Source organism: Sceloporus occidentalis, unplaced genomic scaffold (genome assembly GCF_023333645.1).
Source record: "Sceloporus occidentalis isolate IW3139 unplaced genomic scaffold, rSceOcc1.0.p SCAF_1, whole genome shotgun sequence".
Classification (NCBI taxonomy): domain Eukaryota; kingdom Metazoa; phylum Chordata; class Lepidosauria; order Squamata; family Phrynosomatidae; genus Sceloporus; species Sceloporus occidentalis.
This window is the reverse complement of record NW_028316981.1, coordinates 279,569,659-279,585,649: the sequence shown is the minus strand read 5'-3', so window position 1 is coordinate 279,585,649 and position 15,991 is coordinate 279,569,659. Positions and strand designations below refer to the sequence as shown.

Genomic DNA, 15,991 nt, shown 5'->3' with positions numbered 1-15,991 from the left:
TGCATACACGTACATGTATACATACACACACACACACTTATAGTAAAGAAAACACTCAATGTACTATTTTATGGTAAGTAGACCACTTCATTTTTCCTTTATTCAAGAGCACAAGTTGTAACTGTTTCTGATGCACCAAAGCAGAGACACTTCATTGTTCCATTGATTACACTTACCATTTCTTTCATGATATAACTCACCTCTGCAATTAAGAAATCCACACTCTTCTTCATAAAAATGTCTAGCTGCTTTCGAAATATGGATTTAACTTCAGCTTCACTCTTGCTGCTTAAATATGAAGGTGTTTGACTGACACCTCCAGCCACCAAAGCATCTCCTTCTTCAGCCACTTCTTTTGCAATATCACATGCAGCTTCATTCACTTTCTGGCCCTAAAATAATTTTTTAAAAAAACATTTATACTTGTTTACACAGGAGAAAAGAACAAAATCTATATATTATTCAAATAAGATGCTTCATTTTAAAAATTCAATCAGCAGATAAATTGACAAACTCATGATTCTTAATGGTGTACAATACAAACTGCTTCACCGAGAAAGGTCCAACTTATCTGAGCAGACAGAACAACACTGAAAAACTTCAATCTCCACAGCCAAAGAATGCAGACTTGGTGCTGTGACAAGCTAGCCACTTTCACATCATGGCTAATATGTGACCAAGAGGATCTTAGAAAGCTCATACTTATGGATGAGAAAGATAGAGAACCATCCTTAGGACCAATTTGTCTAGTTTTAACTAGTCACAAATACTCAATTTTGAGGCAAGCTGCATGAACACATGGGAGCACCACAGATTCTTATCTGGAGACATTTCATTCCATCTTGTGTCATGGGTTCAGCAAGGAACTTGGTCTCCTTGGCTGACAACCAGAAAATAACTAGGACAGTGCAATTCTCTTAACTCTTGAGTCACAATTTTGAGAGATAAATGAGGTCATCATCATCCTCCTGGCCTTCTCAACAGGTTTTCCATACCACTGACCATAGTAGCATTCTTTCAGAACACATATCTGATTTGTGAACTAGAGGTGCTTCATTGCTTTGGTTTCATTTCTGTCTGCATGAAGATTTCAGGAGGTAATTTGGGAAACACCTGCTCCATCCATGACATTTATATTTCAGAATGTGACAGTTCTGTCAACTACCATGTTATTTAATACCTATATGAAATGGCTGGGAAGAAGTTGTTCAGAGACTTGGTATGCACTTTCTTCAGTATGCTGATAAATATGTGGCTCAATTTTTCTCTGCTTCTTATCTAAATTTGGCAGTGGGTGCACTGACAGGGTACCTGGAAATCAGTACCAGAAAGTATTCGTGATGGTCATAAACACTCCTTTAGCAATCTGATTTACAATATGGGAGCAGTACTGGTCTCGCTTCTAGACCAACAATGACCTTTCTTGAATTTTGGTGAGCTACACTTAATCCCAGTTCTGGGAAAGGAGTGGGATACAAATAAATATAACAACAACCACTCCTCTAGAAAAGGAAGTTTTTGCCAGCAACATCCATAGTAAATAACTTCTCATTTAGATTACTACAATACATTGAATGTCCCTGTTATCTGATAGCTAAAGTCATAAATATGTACAACAATTTTAAAGCTAAGACATATCTCACACCTAAGGAAGAAGTCACAGAGGGTGCAAGAAACTATGTAGGTGGTCTCTGTATATGATCCTATGTAGAATGATATTTTAAATCAGGGAAGGAATCTAGTTCAGCCTACTGTTGAGTGCAGCTACATGCCCTGCATATATATATGCTCATTCAACTTCTGCATAAATATCTCCTACGTGCAAGCGTGCATTGATTCACAAGGCAGACTGTTCCAGTGTCATATAGCACTTACCAATAGGAAGGTTCCCCTAATGTTTGGACAAATCTGTTTCATTGTAAGTAATATGAACTATTTCTAGCCCTGCCCATTTGTGATGTCCCAGGACTCTTAACAGTTGTCTGAGCACAGACTCAGAGATGAAGAACTCAGTGGAAGATTGGCACACCTGAGTTGGCCAGACACATCTGAGCCAGAGGTCTCCATGCCCATGACAATCTTGGCACCTCCATCACCTGACCCCAGCACTAGGACAGGCTGTTCTCCAGAAGTGTCATGTTCCCAGAAGGCTATATGCTGATGCCAGCAAGAAATCCTGGTGAGAGGAGAAAATGCCAGGCTTCAGGCTAAGCAGTTGCCCCCTTTCAGGAGCAACTGAATGGGAAGGGATGGAGCCCTGGAGGAGGAGTCCTAGGCAGGCAACATAACTGAGTTCTGTTCAGTCCTGGTCCTTGTTGGAGCAAGGTGATCACTGAGAGATATTCTTGGTGCTGCATCTTGTTGGTGACTGGCCTACTGTTGGCTCTCTGGACCAGCTTGATTATGAAACAAAAAAGGACCATAGTTTTTTGTGGTTATTTTCAGGCTAAGAGGGAGTGCTCTAGAATAGCTAACTCCCTACGTTTCACCAGCAGCTGTGGCTGGCATCGTCAGAGAATGCTGGCATGGAAGTGAGTGGGATACATATACTGTTGGTTGCGAGGAAGTGATTTACATGTTAATCTGTGTATTGTTCTGTTGTTGAATGACAAGGCCTCAGGGTGTCTATTTAATTAATGATCCATTATCTGCTGGGAAACCCCCTTCACCCTTGGTGGTTTTCATTTGCATTTGCTGGGTCTTGAATTTGGTGTTTTTCAGGACTGGTAGCCAAACTTTGGCCTGTTACAGACTGCCAAAATAAAGCTGCTTCGAGTCTCTTTGGAGGTATGCTGTTTAAATAATGCATGCATCCTAAGAATCCAGAAGCTGCACCAAAGCTGCACTCCAGTGCTTAGGAATCAAGTGTGGCTTTGGCGCAACCTCTGGACTCTTAGGACCCACGCATCATTTAAATAGTATACCTCCAAAGAGACTCGAAGCAGCTTTATTTTGGCAGTCTGTAACAGGCCAAGTTTACTTTAAGGGTTTCTTCTTTCCTGTTGAGGTTGTCTAGATGTTAATGGATTCAATGGCTTCCCTGTGCATTCTGACCTGATAGTTGTTGGCATGGTCCAGAACGTCAGTGTTTTCAAACAGCATTTTATGCCCAGGATGGTTTATAATTCTGCTACTGTTGATTTTTCTGGCTGACCCAGTCAGAAAAAGGACCAGTTTGATGCATCTTCTAGGTAACATCCCTTCAGATAACTGAAGATATGATTATGTTTCTCGTTCTCTACTCCTGGCTAAATATACCAAGCAATTTCAACCAGTCCTTATTGTACCTGGATTTCAGGTAACTACTGATGGTGTCTTCTAGTCAGAGTTCAGCTTTCCATGCCTGAAACCATTTATGCCAGTATCGAGACTCTAACCAAATGCAGCCTTTAATTCAAGTACATTTAAAAAGTCATAGATTTAAGTTCCATAGAGCAATCAAGAAAAAAGATATGAGGTCACAATCCTGGATCTTCAACAAGATGGGAGACCAATCCCATTCCTCTTCAGCCCACTGCAGAACAAGTATGAACAAGTGCAGCCTGGCTGTTTCCTTCCCTCCCACTGGCCAGTGAATAGTCATTGCAGCATCCCTGGATTTGAAAGCTGTGGAGAGGGGGATGTTGTACAGAGAGCTAGTGAATAGCTCTTTCAGCAACACAGAAAAACGATACATATACATGACATATGTATGCATTTATCACCAACAAGATTCCAGCCCACTTGGGTTAAAATATTTGATTAAATTCAGTTGTAAATTCAACTAAATCAAATGAAAGATTATGTCAGCTCAATCAGTGGTGTCCCTGCAATGGATGACACCTACTGCAGGGGGTGGGGGTTCCAGCCCCAAACTTCCAGTAGGGTTTCTGGAAGTCGGGGGCCAGAAGGACATCTGTGAGAGTCACAGTAGTGCCCCTGCAGACCTGGAAAGAGCCAGTGAGAGCCCGCCCAGGCCTGGGGAGAGCTGGCGCAACCTGGGGGAGTGCTTGTGCTGGTCAGAGCAGCTCCTGCGGGGGACGAAGGAGTCCCCATGCAGGCCAAAACAACACCCACAGGGGGCAGGGAGATGGCCAGGTGTCACCCCCCCTTCCTGGGGTGTCATGAGGTACAGCCCGCACACCCCCTAGTGACGCTACTGAGCTCAATCCATTTTTAACTGAAGCTTGGGAGTTGCCCGACCTGTATTTTGAAAATTGATTTTTAATCCTCTAAATTGTGTGAGTTTTCTATTCCTGCCTTATAGATCTCATATCCATGATACAACCAGATATGCCACGGTGACTATAAAGCATTGAGAAATGAGATGAAAAAGCTCAGGATATAACTTTTATCAAGCCTTTCTGCCCACAAAAATAAATAAATAAATAAATAAATTGAAGCTGCAACCTGCCCTGCTTTAAAAAAAAACATATGTCTGACTAAACCTTCATTATTACTTGCATGAATGGCTATTGGGGATTTGCTTTCTTTGAACATCATATCATTGTCTCTTAAGAAACATTACCAGCCAGTGTTGGAAAATGTTTTGCAAAGACTAGAGAAAAAAAATCTTTTAGCAGTCTGGCAAGAGAGAGTCTAAATGTTGATCAACACTGGACATTATATTTTCACTGTGGAATCTGCAGGTTAATGTAGTGCATCCTTCCTGTTGTACCAGCACTAATTTCAACTGTGAAGAAGTTAATAATCATATATTATCAAAGAACTGTGAATTGTAATAGAGATTAATTTTAAAAATTGAATAGAAGGCAGAAAAAAATTAATGTAGAGATCATTCTAATTTTGCTTTATTGATTCTGATTTTGTATTGCTGTTCTTGAACAAGCTAAAACCAAGAGACACATAGATATATCATGGCAATTTTATCATAGAACCAAAGTATCAGAGTGCAAAGATTCTGGGGCTTCAGAAGTGGCACTTCTGAACAGACATGCACAGATCTGCATAGCAAATCATTGTGAGACTGGAGATTCTTATTATAGATGAGGACAACATGTAGATGTAAATACACTTCTAAGAGATCATATTTGATTAAAAGAAAGGGTTTCAGATTGTTTCTATATATGATGATTTTGGATGTCTACTAGAAATAGTACTTGAAACTCTTACTATAGATAGGATTAATTTCCAACTCTAGAGAGACAAAAAAAAAAAAAAAGGACGAAGAAGGAAACACGGTTTTGTTGATGCAGATAAGATGAAGATTGCCTCTTTCTGTTTTGAGGTTCAAAATATTTCCTATAAATAATTCATACCAATCATTACATTAATTGTTTATACCTCTTGTTCCCAATCTGATTCTATTCTGGCACCTTTTTTTGCGCTTTATTGGTTTAGCCTTCTTCGGAGATCCCAATCAAGGATCATACAAAGTTGCAAGTTGTTTTATGTGCCTCATGACAAATAGGATGCAGTCCAACTGGTCACATACCGGTAAATATTGTCAGGGATTTGAAGGGTTAAAACACAGCACACAGGAAAATGCTTGATGTGTGTGTGTTTGGCCATGAGCATTCAGCAGAGTGGCAAGGCTGATCAGCACAGCTGAAGCTCAATGGCTCAAGGACACTTCAGTGTCCAAGTGCACGTAGCCATGGATGATGAAACCATGTGTCTAGATTGCCCAGGAGACACATGACATGGTTACATACTTGAACTCACTGGGTTTGGGAGACCACATGGTCTGGATACTATATAAACCCAGGGGTTGCAAGGGATTGCTTGTGGGTTTGTAGAAGGAGTTGGATTGGTATGGTTTGGAGTTTTAGAGATCTAGTTTTGTATTATAGCACTGTGAATAAAGAGCGCTTTGGGGACTTTGTTTCTCTGGTGGTTTATCAAAAGACGCTACAGCATCGGTTTGCTGTGTGTCCCCGGAGGTTCCTGCACTGCTTCAGTTCCTGGAAGACATCCAGTTGCTGTCATCCCAAATTGGACTTTGGAGCCACGCTTCGGCTTCTGGAAATTGCCAGCTCTGCTACAAGGGTCTGATTTAACCCCAGGACTCGTTTGAGTTGCTGACAGTGGTTGTTGGACCCCAGCAGTTGCGCTGACAAATATTTCCAGCCAACTACAACCTGGGAGCAAACCAGGTTTATAGACAAATACTTCAATTACTTTTGCACTGATCCCTAATAACCCCAAAGGGTTTTTCAGTGCTGATTGAAGTGTATGTCTCCTGCTTCCCTTGGCTCACTCTTAGTAAGAAGTTACTAACATGTTCTAAAATGAGATTTTAAAAGTAATAGAGGAAAACATTTATGAAGGTATTACATGTTTTAAATACACCTACAAACCAGTTTTCCTTCCTATAATGCATGATGCCACAGCATCTCTGTATAGGGACCAAAGGACAGGCTGTCTTCCAGCTTTATTCTCTGGGTGAAAAATAGTTACTAGATGTAATCCAATACTTTTACAACATTTCTCCTCTCTTATCTATTAGTTATTATTTCACAGCATAAGAAGTTAATTCTTTATAAGGAAATACAAGCTATACTTTTCACCAATAATTAATCAAATTAGGCCTTAGCAGCATCTTTTCTTGAATAATAAATAAGTTGAAAGTGATTTCCAAGAAATAACTACAGTAAAATTAACCAACAATTCTTTTTTCATAGCTTTCAGATATTCCTGGATTTTTGGACTCTGATCCATGTATATTTCAGTATACTAAATCATGGTATGTTTCACTTGAATCTTCATGGCTGCATTTCTTAATAAATGGGTTATGGCTTATAAAGATAAACCATGTTTCTGTGCTGCAATCATGAATCTGCCTTCTTGTCAAAAATATTAATAAAAAGTGGTTGAAACTACTCACAGAAATTTTATCAGCTACATAGTTTCCCCTGTTCTCTAATTTGTCATCACTGGCATAAAAGGTGAATGTCTGTAAAACATTTGATCCAGCCCTTAGGAATTCTCGGTGCAGCTGACGAACTGCAAAATGTTTAAACAAAATGAAGAGTCAAATGTCATGTTGGCATTGTGTCAGCAACTCCTCTTACATTGCATTTTCTTAATAAGGATATTATTTACTATACAGTCATCATTATTTATTTAATGTTGTACTGTTAAAAAAAGAAACAGCACATTATTTTCTTTGCTTGAGAGTGGTTCACGACTAATACAAAAGGTATCTGAAAGTGTTAAACTATTTGATATGTAGATCCACACAAACAAGACAGCACTGAATCTGAACCAGGAAGTTACATATTCCAAGTTCACTTCTACAAACAGAGGGGGCTTGAGCAAGCACAAATCACCACCTATTTACTACTACTTAACTAGTGCTGTTTTACTATGTTTTCACATATTAATGTGAAAACTATGAAATCGTATGAATAAATAGGCTTAATATGATGCTATGAAAAACCTCTGGTGAAACCCAGTTGAACCTTGAAGAAGTTCAAAGCACACCTAGCATTTGGCAGCATAAAAAATGGAGAGTACCTAAGAGACATACTAAGCTAGTATGAATGCTTTGTTACAGTAGATAATTTGTTACTGTTACATCCTTTGCTTCCTTCTCTTTGAAAAAGCTGTATCCCTATGCCTACAAATTCCTTGGGATAAAGGACAAAACACAATATGCTTTAAGGTCTTATATTTAGGAATTCCTGAAATTGAAAACACAAAGTAAAATAAAATTACAGAAATTTAAGGAGAAAGTAATATTTCTGTATAAACAGATTCACTTGAGTGCAGACCAATTGAATCAATGGAATTTACAAAACATACCCGTTGACACAATGGGTTTACTTTAGTTTAGACTAGCCTACTTTAGTTTGGACTACCTACTGTACTGAAGACACTGTGCTAACAACTGAGCTAACGTTAAGTGTGACCCAATGAAATAAATGAGACTTGAGACAAGACATATAGGACTGTTTTATGTGGATTCATTATCAAGTAAATCCCATTGTATTCAATGAAACTAATAAATCTGTTCAGGAATGTACTCTAAAAGTATAATCCTATGTATGTCTGTTCAAAAATAACCCCCCACTAAACTCAACTGAATTTACTCTCGGGTCAAGGACTATTGGATTATAACCTTGATCATGACCAACTTTAGATGAATTTTGATCAGGACGTTTATTCTCCAATTGGATAATTTTATGTAACTGATAACACACACATGACAGATTAAACCAACCTGCTTCTGGGTGTTCTACTGTAGCTTCTGGAGTCCATGGTCCAGCCTTTACATAACCTCTCTTTTCAAGAGCAATGACAAATCCTCCATCACCAATCACAACTTCTCCTGCATCTAAACGTTCCAGAATACCCTAAAACAATATTAGAAATACAAAAAAAAAACATGTATAAACATTTGCATAAGAGATTATAGTGTTAACTGCAATCTAAAGCAAAATCCAAACAGCCTAAATACGATTTGTGAATCCCAACTAGTGCAGATCCACTGATTCAATGAGAACTTGGTAAATACATACTTCTGTAAATTGCATTAAATTGGTGGGTCTACTTAGTTGGGGGTTTTGGGATTAGCAAGATTAATTGATTTAGACCAATGTTATATTAAATCTCAGTCTTTACTGTTTTCGTTATAAAGCCAAATTCCTTAAAACCACACCAGTCTATGTGATGCCTGTCATATGAATCCTTACAATCATTACCAAGCTGTAGCACATTAGTTTGCCATAACACAGCTAACTTTGCATCTCCTAAGAATTACAATGTTGTTATTCAAGTTGCAATCTTTGGAGGGCATAGATAACTTGCCAGTATAGAACAAATTCTCCAGACAAGTAAATCTTGCTGTTGGCTGGACATCCAGGACCATTCAGTGGAAATTCCCAGAAGCAGAGCTCTATTCCCATCTAGAGGGTGTTTTCTTTTTAAATCCAGGATATATTGGAACACCAAAAACACCCCAAAAGACTGTTAAGGTTCTAAACCTGTGGTTCACATTGGCCTTCTTGGACATTCCTTCTCCTTGCTGCCTATGGCAGGAGATGTGGGGAGGACAGACTTTCTTTATAGTTTATATTAAGATTTTTAGAACACTTCTTTAAAATGGAATTTACTGGAGAATTTACTGAGGCTCAGCAACATACAGGGCTAATAATGATCAACCCCACCCACCCCCCAACCCTGGCGAGTTCCACTAATCCCTTCACTGCCACCAGCTATGAGCGTCTTCTGCTTATATATACTACCTCTGCCACAAAATGTGAGGACTTCCACTTGCCCCACCACTGTGGCCACCAACTGTGTAAGCTTCTTAGATGCCCTTATGGTTCATGGCTCACCTTATCTCTCCACTAGACAAACACCCTGTATAATAACTGCTGCCACCACAGACATCATGTCTGAACTCAAACTTTCCAATATGTAGTGTTCTCAGAGGCTCTAGAGTACAATACAATAATAATGATTTATTAAACTTAAACTGAACTTAACATCACAGATTACTGCCTGAGGGCAGGGAGCCGTCTAACTAAAAGATTGTATGTACAGCGCTGTGTAAATTTACAGCGCTATATAAATAAAGGTTAATAATAATAAATGTTAACTCTAACATACTGTTATCCCTGAGCATACCCCTCCTCTTTGATATCAGAATTGCTATCAACGCAGCATCCATAATCCTAATGTGGACCCCATTATGTGGAAGCAAGCAGATCACACCAGCTAGCTTAGGAGTCGCCAAGAAGATTTATGTTCCCAACATGTTAGATGAGGTGAGGAAAAGCTAGAAAACAATGGGATGGCTCTGGTTGGAGTAAACAACTCCATCTACCTGACACTCTAAGCTATCCTGTGGCAGAAATATAAGCACTCACACCCCATGTTACACCTTTGGAAGACCTAACTTCCAAGTGTCACTTATGCATATCAAAGAACTGGACCATTTGGGCTCATCAACTCTCTGGATTTTGCCTCAGGGAACAAATTTTCTATATATTAGGAAACTGTTCCTTTGTTTAGTTGGATAAGCTTTGTTTGCAGACAGGGGTGCTGCCAGTTTGTACTTTGCTAGACCCCTGTTTCGCTTGCCAAACTTCAGTGACCTTGGGAGCAATTGAATTCCCTTTTTCCCGTCCCAGAACATTATTGAGAGGAGCCGCATCCAAACAGATGCCGCATCTCCAATAGGAGGCCTTACTCTGTTCCAACCTAACACTTTTATTCCTCAGTTATTGTGTGATTGTTAACAGTGAGTGTTTGTTATCCCCTCTGAAATAAAATACAATTCACTGAGGATTTGCCTCTGTGGTTCTTCTTGCTTTCAACCTTCGTATACATAGGGATGATGCCAGGGTTGTGTAACTCAGTCAATACTGAGCTAATATTTAACTCCCCAATGGTGAGCTAACCTTAAGGTAGAGCTCTGGTCCTGGTTACAACATACCTCTCACACACATATCTTGACTAACCTGACTAACTCTCTTCTGTCTTTGACCCTGATTGAAGATGCTGTGTGGATCTGGAGGTAATGAATGGAATGGAAAGGAGAGGAAAGGGGAAACTGCCTCCCTTGGAAGGCTTCATAAGTGGTGAATCTCCTTTAACAGGGGCTGTAGCCATCTGGACCGCCTCATATAGAAGAACCCGTTTTTCAAAACTGGAAGTGGACTGATGCCGATGTTGCCCATATAAACATACATATTAGACATACCATAAATAGAAACTGAATGAATAAAATAAATAATATTGTGCCTGCTCATATATTGTGAAAATGTATTTATAATAAGGCTACTTTTTTTTAATCCTGATAGATGAGGCACAGTGCTGCTATCAAAAGCTCATCTTTCCATTGTTTTATTGGGCTGGGGGATGGAAAGGTGTCTTAACCTTTTAACTAAATAAAGTCAAAGCTTTCCAGCAGTAGAGTTAACCCAAGATTTGTTGATGCAAACCATAGGATGCCTCCCTCTATTCCCTATTCAATACACAAACACACTGATGAGACTGTAGGTGAATCTTTTTTTCAACACTGGCAATAGGACAGTGTACCTGAGGTCAGCAGGCCAACTTTGGTGATGCAAGGTAGGTGGCACTGTGTACACTGCTGTCCTCCAATACCCTACTACTCTTTTCAGCCCCCAACTGCATAATACAAGGGCCAGTACTGTCCAGATTCCACTTAATACTCTGGCATATCTTCATCCCTCACATATACATATGTGTGTAATGTAACCCTTCAAATAGTTCTCTGCTGCTAGGGTGGTATGACACTGCTTCTCAAAAGTGCTGACTCCCTTTTTATGCCTGCCAATTCTTAGCCCTCTGTTTTTTTCTGGCCATTCGTCTTCTATGAGGTTTCAATTAGGCCACAGGGATAATGAACCGAAGGGCAGATTTTTTTTGCCCCATTTTTTTTGGTTTGGACTACCCCAAAAAGAAAAGGATGACACCCGAAGAGGCTGAACATCCACTTATAAATAATAAATAAATAAATAATAAAACTTTTATTTGTATCCCGCTTTTCTGTTACAAGACAATCAAAGTGGCTCACAACACATTAAAATCCAGATTTACAAAATTATGTCCCAAATTCCACCTCTTAAAACAGGATTAAACATATTACAATTAAAATATCTATTAAAAACACAATAAAAAATACAATGAGGACAGAGTGGTGGGCTAATACATGATGTGAGGGGCAGTCATTCTGTGGCCGGGCACTTTTATTCAGGAAAGGCCTGCCGGAAGAGATCCGTCTTGACAGCTTTTTTAAAGCTGTCTAAGCTGGCAGTTTGACGGATCTCGTCTGGCAGACCGTTCCATAGTTTGGAAGCAATTGCAGAGAAGGCCCTCTGGGAGGTAGCAGTTAGTCTGGTTTTTAAAGGCCGCAATGGATTCCTCGCAGAGGACCTGAGTGTGCAGGGCGGATTATGTGGGAGTAGGCGATCCCTCAAACAGGTTGGGCCCAAGCCATGTAGGGCTTTAAAGGTTATAACCAACACCTTGTACTGTGCCCGGAAACTAATAGACAGCCAGTGAAGAGATTTTAGGATGGGTGCTATTCGGTCACTCCTAGTTTTTCCGGTGACCAGCCTGGCTGCCATATTTTGCACTAGTTGAAGTTTCCGGACTAGGCACAAGGGTAGCCCCATGTAGAGCGCATTACAGAAATCAAGTTGTGAAGTTACCAGTGAATGTACAACAGTTTCTAAGTCCTTTACTTCCAGGAAAGGGCGCAGCTGGCGTATCAGCCGAAGCTGATAACAGGCGCTCCTGATCGTCACATTCACCTGATTTCTCATGTGAAGCAACGGATCTTAGAAGCACCCCCAGACTGCGAACACAGTCCTTTGTGGAGAGCGTGACCCCTTAAACCACTTATGGTTTTGATAAAATTGATATTTTTTTCTATATGAGACTCTGCCCTGTTTAAGAGCTGAATTGTCACTGCCTGAAGTGGCATTTAGCACCTTTTTTCTGGCAGAAAATGGCAATTTGAAGGAAGTTAGCAGCCAAAGAAACTAGACTTGGGTGCTGCCCTGACACCATACTTCGTCATCCCCAGCAAAATGATTCCCTACCATAAAGCTCCCCACAGTATCACAGAATATCTGTGATATATGTCCCTCCCACACACACACTTGCATTCATTCCCCATGTTTCATACAGAATGGGTCCATGGTTGCTGCATTTTTGCTGCTACTACTTCTGATCTTTTGCCCAAGCATTGCTGAAACTTACTTCTCTCTACCCACACAGAAAAATTCTAGATAAAGCCTCCTCTCTTGCTTTGATTACCGTTGCTTTTTTCACTTTGGCATTCTTGCACCTCTGTCTAGCATTGCAGGCTAGGTTATCCATCTGAGCAAATGTATATCATAAAATATACCTTGGCTGTTTTGTTCACTGACTTTTATTCAAATTTACAATGTCATATACAGAAGTAACTGTTGCACGAAATTCAAAGTTATAGCCATGTTGGTCTGTAGAACCAGTGTGTAGAGAGATCTTGTAGCCCCTTTGAGACTCACTGAAAGAAATAAGTTGGCAGCATGAGCATTCCTAGACTTATGTCTACTTCCTCAGATGCATCCTCAGAAGTAGACTGAAGTCTATGAAAGCTCATGCTGCCAACTTATTTCTTTCAGTGAGTCTCAAAGGGGCTACAAGATCTCTTCACATACTATTACACAAAATGTCTGTGGCCATTCTCAAATGAATAGGTTTCATTTTAGGATCCATTTACATCTTATATTGCTGTTATGTGTTTTGAAGTTGACTCTTATGGGGGTGTCTCAGCAAGATTTAATCAGAGGAGGTTTGCCCTTGCTTTGCTCTAGAGACTGAGAGCCTGTGACTTGTCCAAGGCCATCCATTGAGTTTCCAGAGCTCAGCAGGACTTTGAACCCTGGGCCTCGCAGAGTCCTGGTCCATCACTCAAACCACTACACCACACAATCTCTCACTTCTTTAACTAGCTTCCTTTTTATTAAGGATTATTCTAAACATTAAACTAATACTTGCATATTATTTCTACAGTATGAGAACATATACTCATTTCTACAGTAGTACAGTAAATAATATTTGTTATCATGTTATGACATGTAAAAGCAAAGACTCTTCAAATGAACTTCCCTAATGTCTACGAAGATTCAAATGTGTGTTATGTTTGCAAATCCACATTTTGCTACACGGAATAAGCAAGGACTAAATAGCTGGTGCTGAACAAACCCATGTTTACTCAGAATCTGAGATATGGGCTGCTGAAATAATCCAGGTTGCCACTGCTTTAACTACCATAGCTCAATAATGTGGAATTCTGGGAACTGTAGTTTGTTGTGGCACCAGAGCTCTCCAACAGAGAAGGCGAAAAGTCTCACAAAACTTCAAATCACCGAATTTCATAGCATTGAGCCATGGCAATTAATGTGGTGTCAACCTGGATTGTTTCTGCAATGCAGATGCAGGTAATAGTCCTGCAGATGTGTAGACGGCATCTCACCCAGTTGTTCCGAAGGCAGGGAAAATATTAAAGGACTCTTGCTTTGCCACAAATTAAACACGGCATTATTATGATTATGATTATGATTATTTATATCCCACCTTCCTCCCAGCACAAAGATCCATTATGCCTAAATCTCAGTCGTGCATTTCCCATATTACAAAACTAAAACTTCTGGAGCTGTGGAAAAAATATGTCAGAATGAACTGTCTAAATCTTTACAGACTTTTAAATACATTTTAAACGTTAATGAACAATCGTTTTGACTTTTAAAATACTTTAGGTGTCTGTGTTTTTTAAATTTTATATTGGCGCATTCTAACACTTTCCGTATTGCTTTTATTTTTTTAAATATATTTTGTATTGTGAAAAGAATATATATAACCTTTTAAAAAATGGGGGAAAACCATTATTTTTAAACTGTACTGTTTTAAACTTGCTGCTCCCCGCCTTCAGTCCCTATAATAGGGAGAAAGTAGTTTGAGACTACTTTCACTGCCATGGCTCAAGGCTATGGAATTCTGGGAACTGTAGTTTGTTGTGGCACCAGAGGTTTCCAGAATTCCATAGCCTTGAGCCATGGCAGTAGAAGTAGTCTCAAAATGGTTTATTTCCCAAGTAGAGATGCAGTTAAAGTCCCAAGCATTACCTTCTTAGCTTTCACAGTCCCTCCAATAGGTGCCATGATCTCCCGTTCAGAGACTGACAAGAGCCCAAGATAGAGAGCAACAGCCACCAGCGCAGAGGAACAACAGGAACAGAACAGAAGCCCTCTCTGCGCCCCTTATATACAGTCCGCTGGGGGGCGGGGCATCCCGAGCTGGACGCTGATTGGAGGAATGGCTGCCTCGTCAGCGCTCCCTGAGAGCGAGGTAAAATAAATAACGGCCTCTCGAACAGAGGCGCTGCCTGTGAGGTAAAGCCTCGAGTGCATTCCTCTGAAAGGGCGGGGATTTCTCTCTCTCTCTCTCCCTCCCTCGACGCTGGAATCAGTCACGGCACAAATAAATAAATGAGGGGCGTCAAGGAGCCATTAAGGGTCCGAGGAGGGGGCTTTAATAGCTGCTGGTTGTTGTTTTTAGCTGCCTTCAGGTCGACCATTTGAGCGAGGGAACTCTCAAGTCCAAAACACATGCAGAAATAATTCCAGTTGGGGACTGCTTCAACTTCCTTGACTCGATGCAATGGAATCCTGGGATATGTACTTTATTGTGACAAGAGCTCTCTGACAGAGAAGTGCTAAATGTCTCCTAGCATTGTGTCAGGGCAATTAAAGCAGTCTCTGTTTGGACCTGTGTGATTTCTGCAGTGCAGATGCAGCCTTAGTCTATCCACTTGTCACGTGAGGCCTACCTCTGTCTGTACTGCTTTCCATCTTACCAAGCAGTGAGTGTCGTTTTTTCCTAGTAGGTCTTAATAGGTGGAATGAACCTATTTATCTGCTTTTCCCTTCCTCTCTGTCCATACAACCCCCTCAGAAAGATCCCATCTTTTCAAAGAGAGCATTTAGATGGCTGGATACAAAGAGTTCTCTGTTTTCTAGTTTGGGCCAAGAAGCTCGTTCACAAAACACTCTTTAGCTCGGGATCCCATGCCACAGAAAGCAAACAACAGCTGAAGTTAGTTAAGCTTTGAGGAGCTTCAGGTCTTTCCGTTATCCTTGCTGCAGCAGGAAACACCTCAGGAAAGTTACACAATGAACTGACTGGTTTTTGTAACTAGTAACACCCCCCACCACCAAAGAAAGCATGTCTCTGGCTGCATCCACACTTCAGAAATAATCTGGTTTGACACCACTTGAGCTGTCATGGTCCACAGGAAAACCATTCGTGCCCATAGAGATACGTAGGAGAATATGTGCCCATAGGGAAACCATTCGTGCCCATAGAGATACGTAGGAAAATATGTGCCCATAGGGAAACCATACTTGCCCATAGAGATACATAGGAGAATATGTGCCCATAGGGAAACCGTACTTGCCCATAGAAATACGTAGGAGAAAACTTGTCCATCGAGAAACCATGCTTGCCGATAGAGATACATAGGAGA

General features: G+C 40.4%; 1 protein-coding gene across 1 annotated transcript in view; it reads right to left on the bottom strand.

Annotated features, from left to right (window-relative positions):
- Nucleotides 1–14,718, bottom strand: part of LOC149323963 (betaine--homocysteine S-methyltransferase 1-like) — a 28,248-nt gene extending 13,530 nt beyond the window's left edge. The window contains exons 1-4 of the mRNA XM_089494687.1: nt 14,592–14,718; nt 8,165–8,297; nt 6,827–6,945; nt 201–392 (exon numbers count right to left, since the gene is read on the bottom strand). Of these exons, the coding sequence (XP_089350813.1) occupies nt 201–392; nt 6,827–6,945; nt 8,165–8,297; nt 14,592–14,627 (480 nt within the window). The 5' untranslated portion in view covers nt 14,628–14,718. The remainder of the gene's footprint in view (nt 1–200; nt 393–6,826; nt 6,946–8,164; nt 8,298–14,591) is intronic.
- Between the last annotated feature and the right edge of the window lie 1,273 nt (nt 14,719–15,991).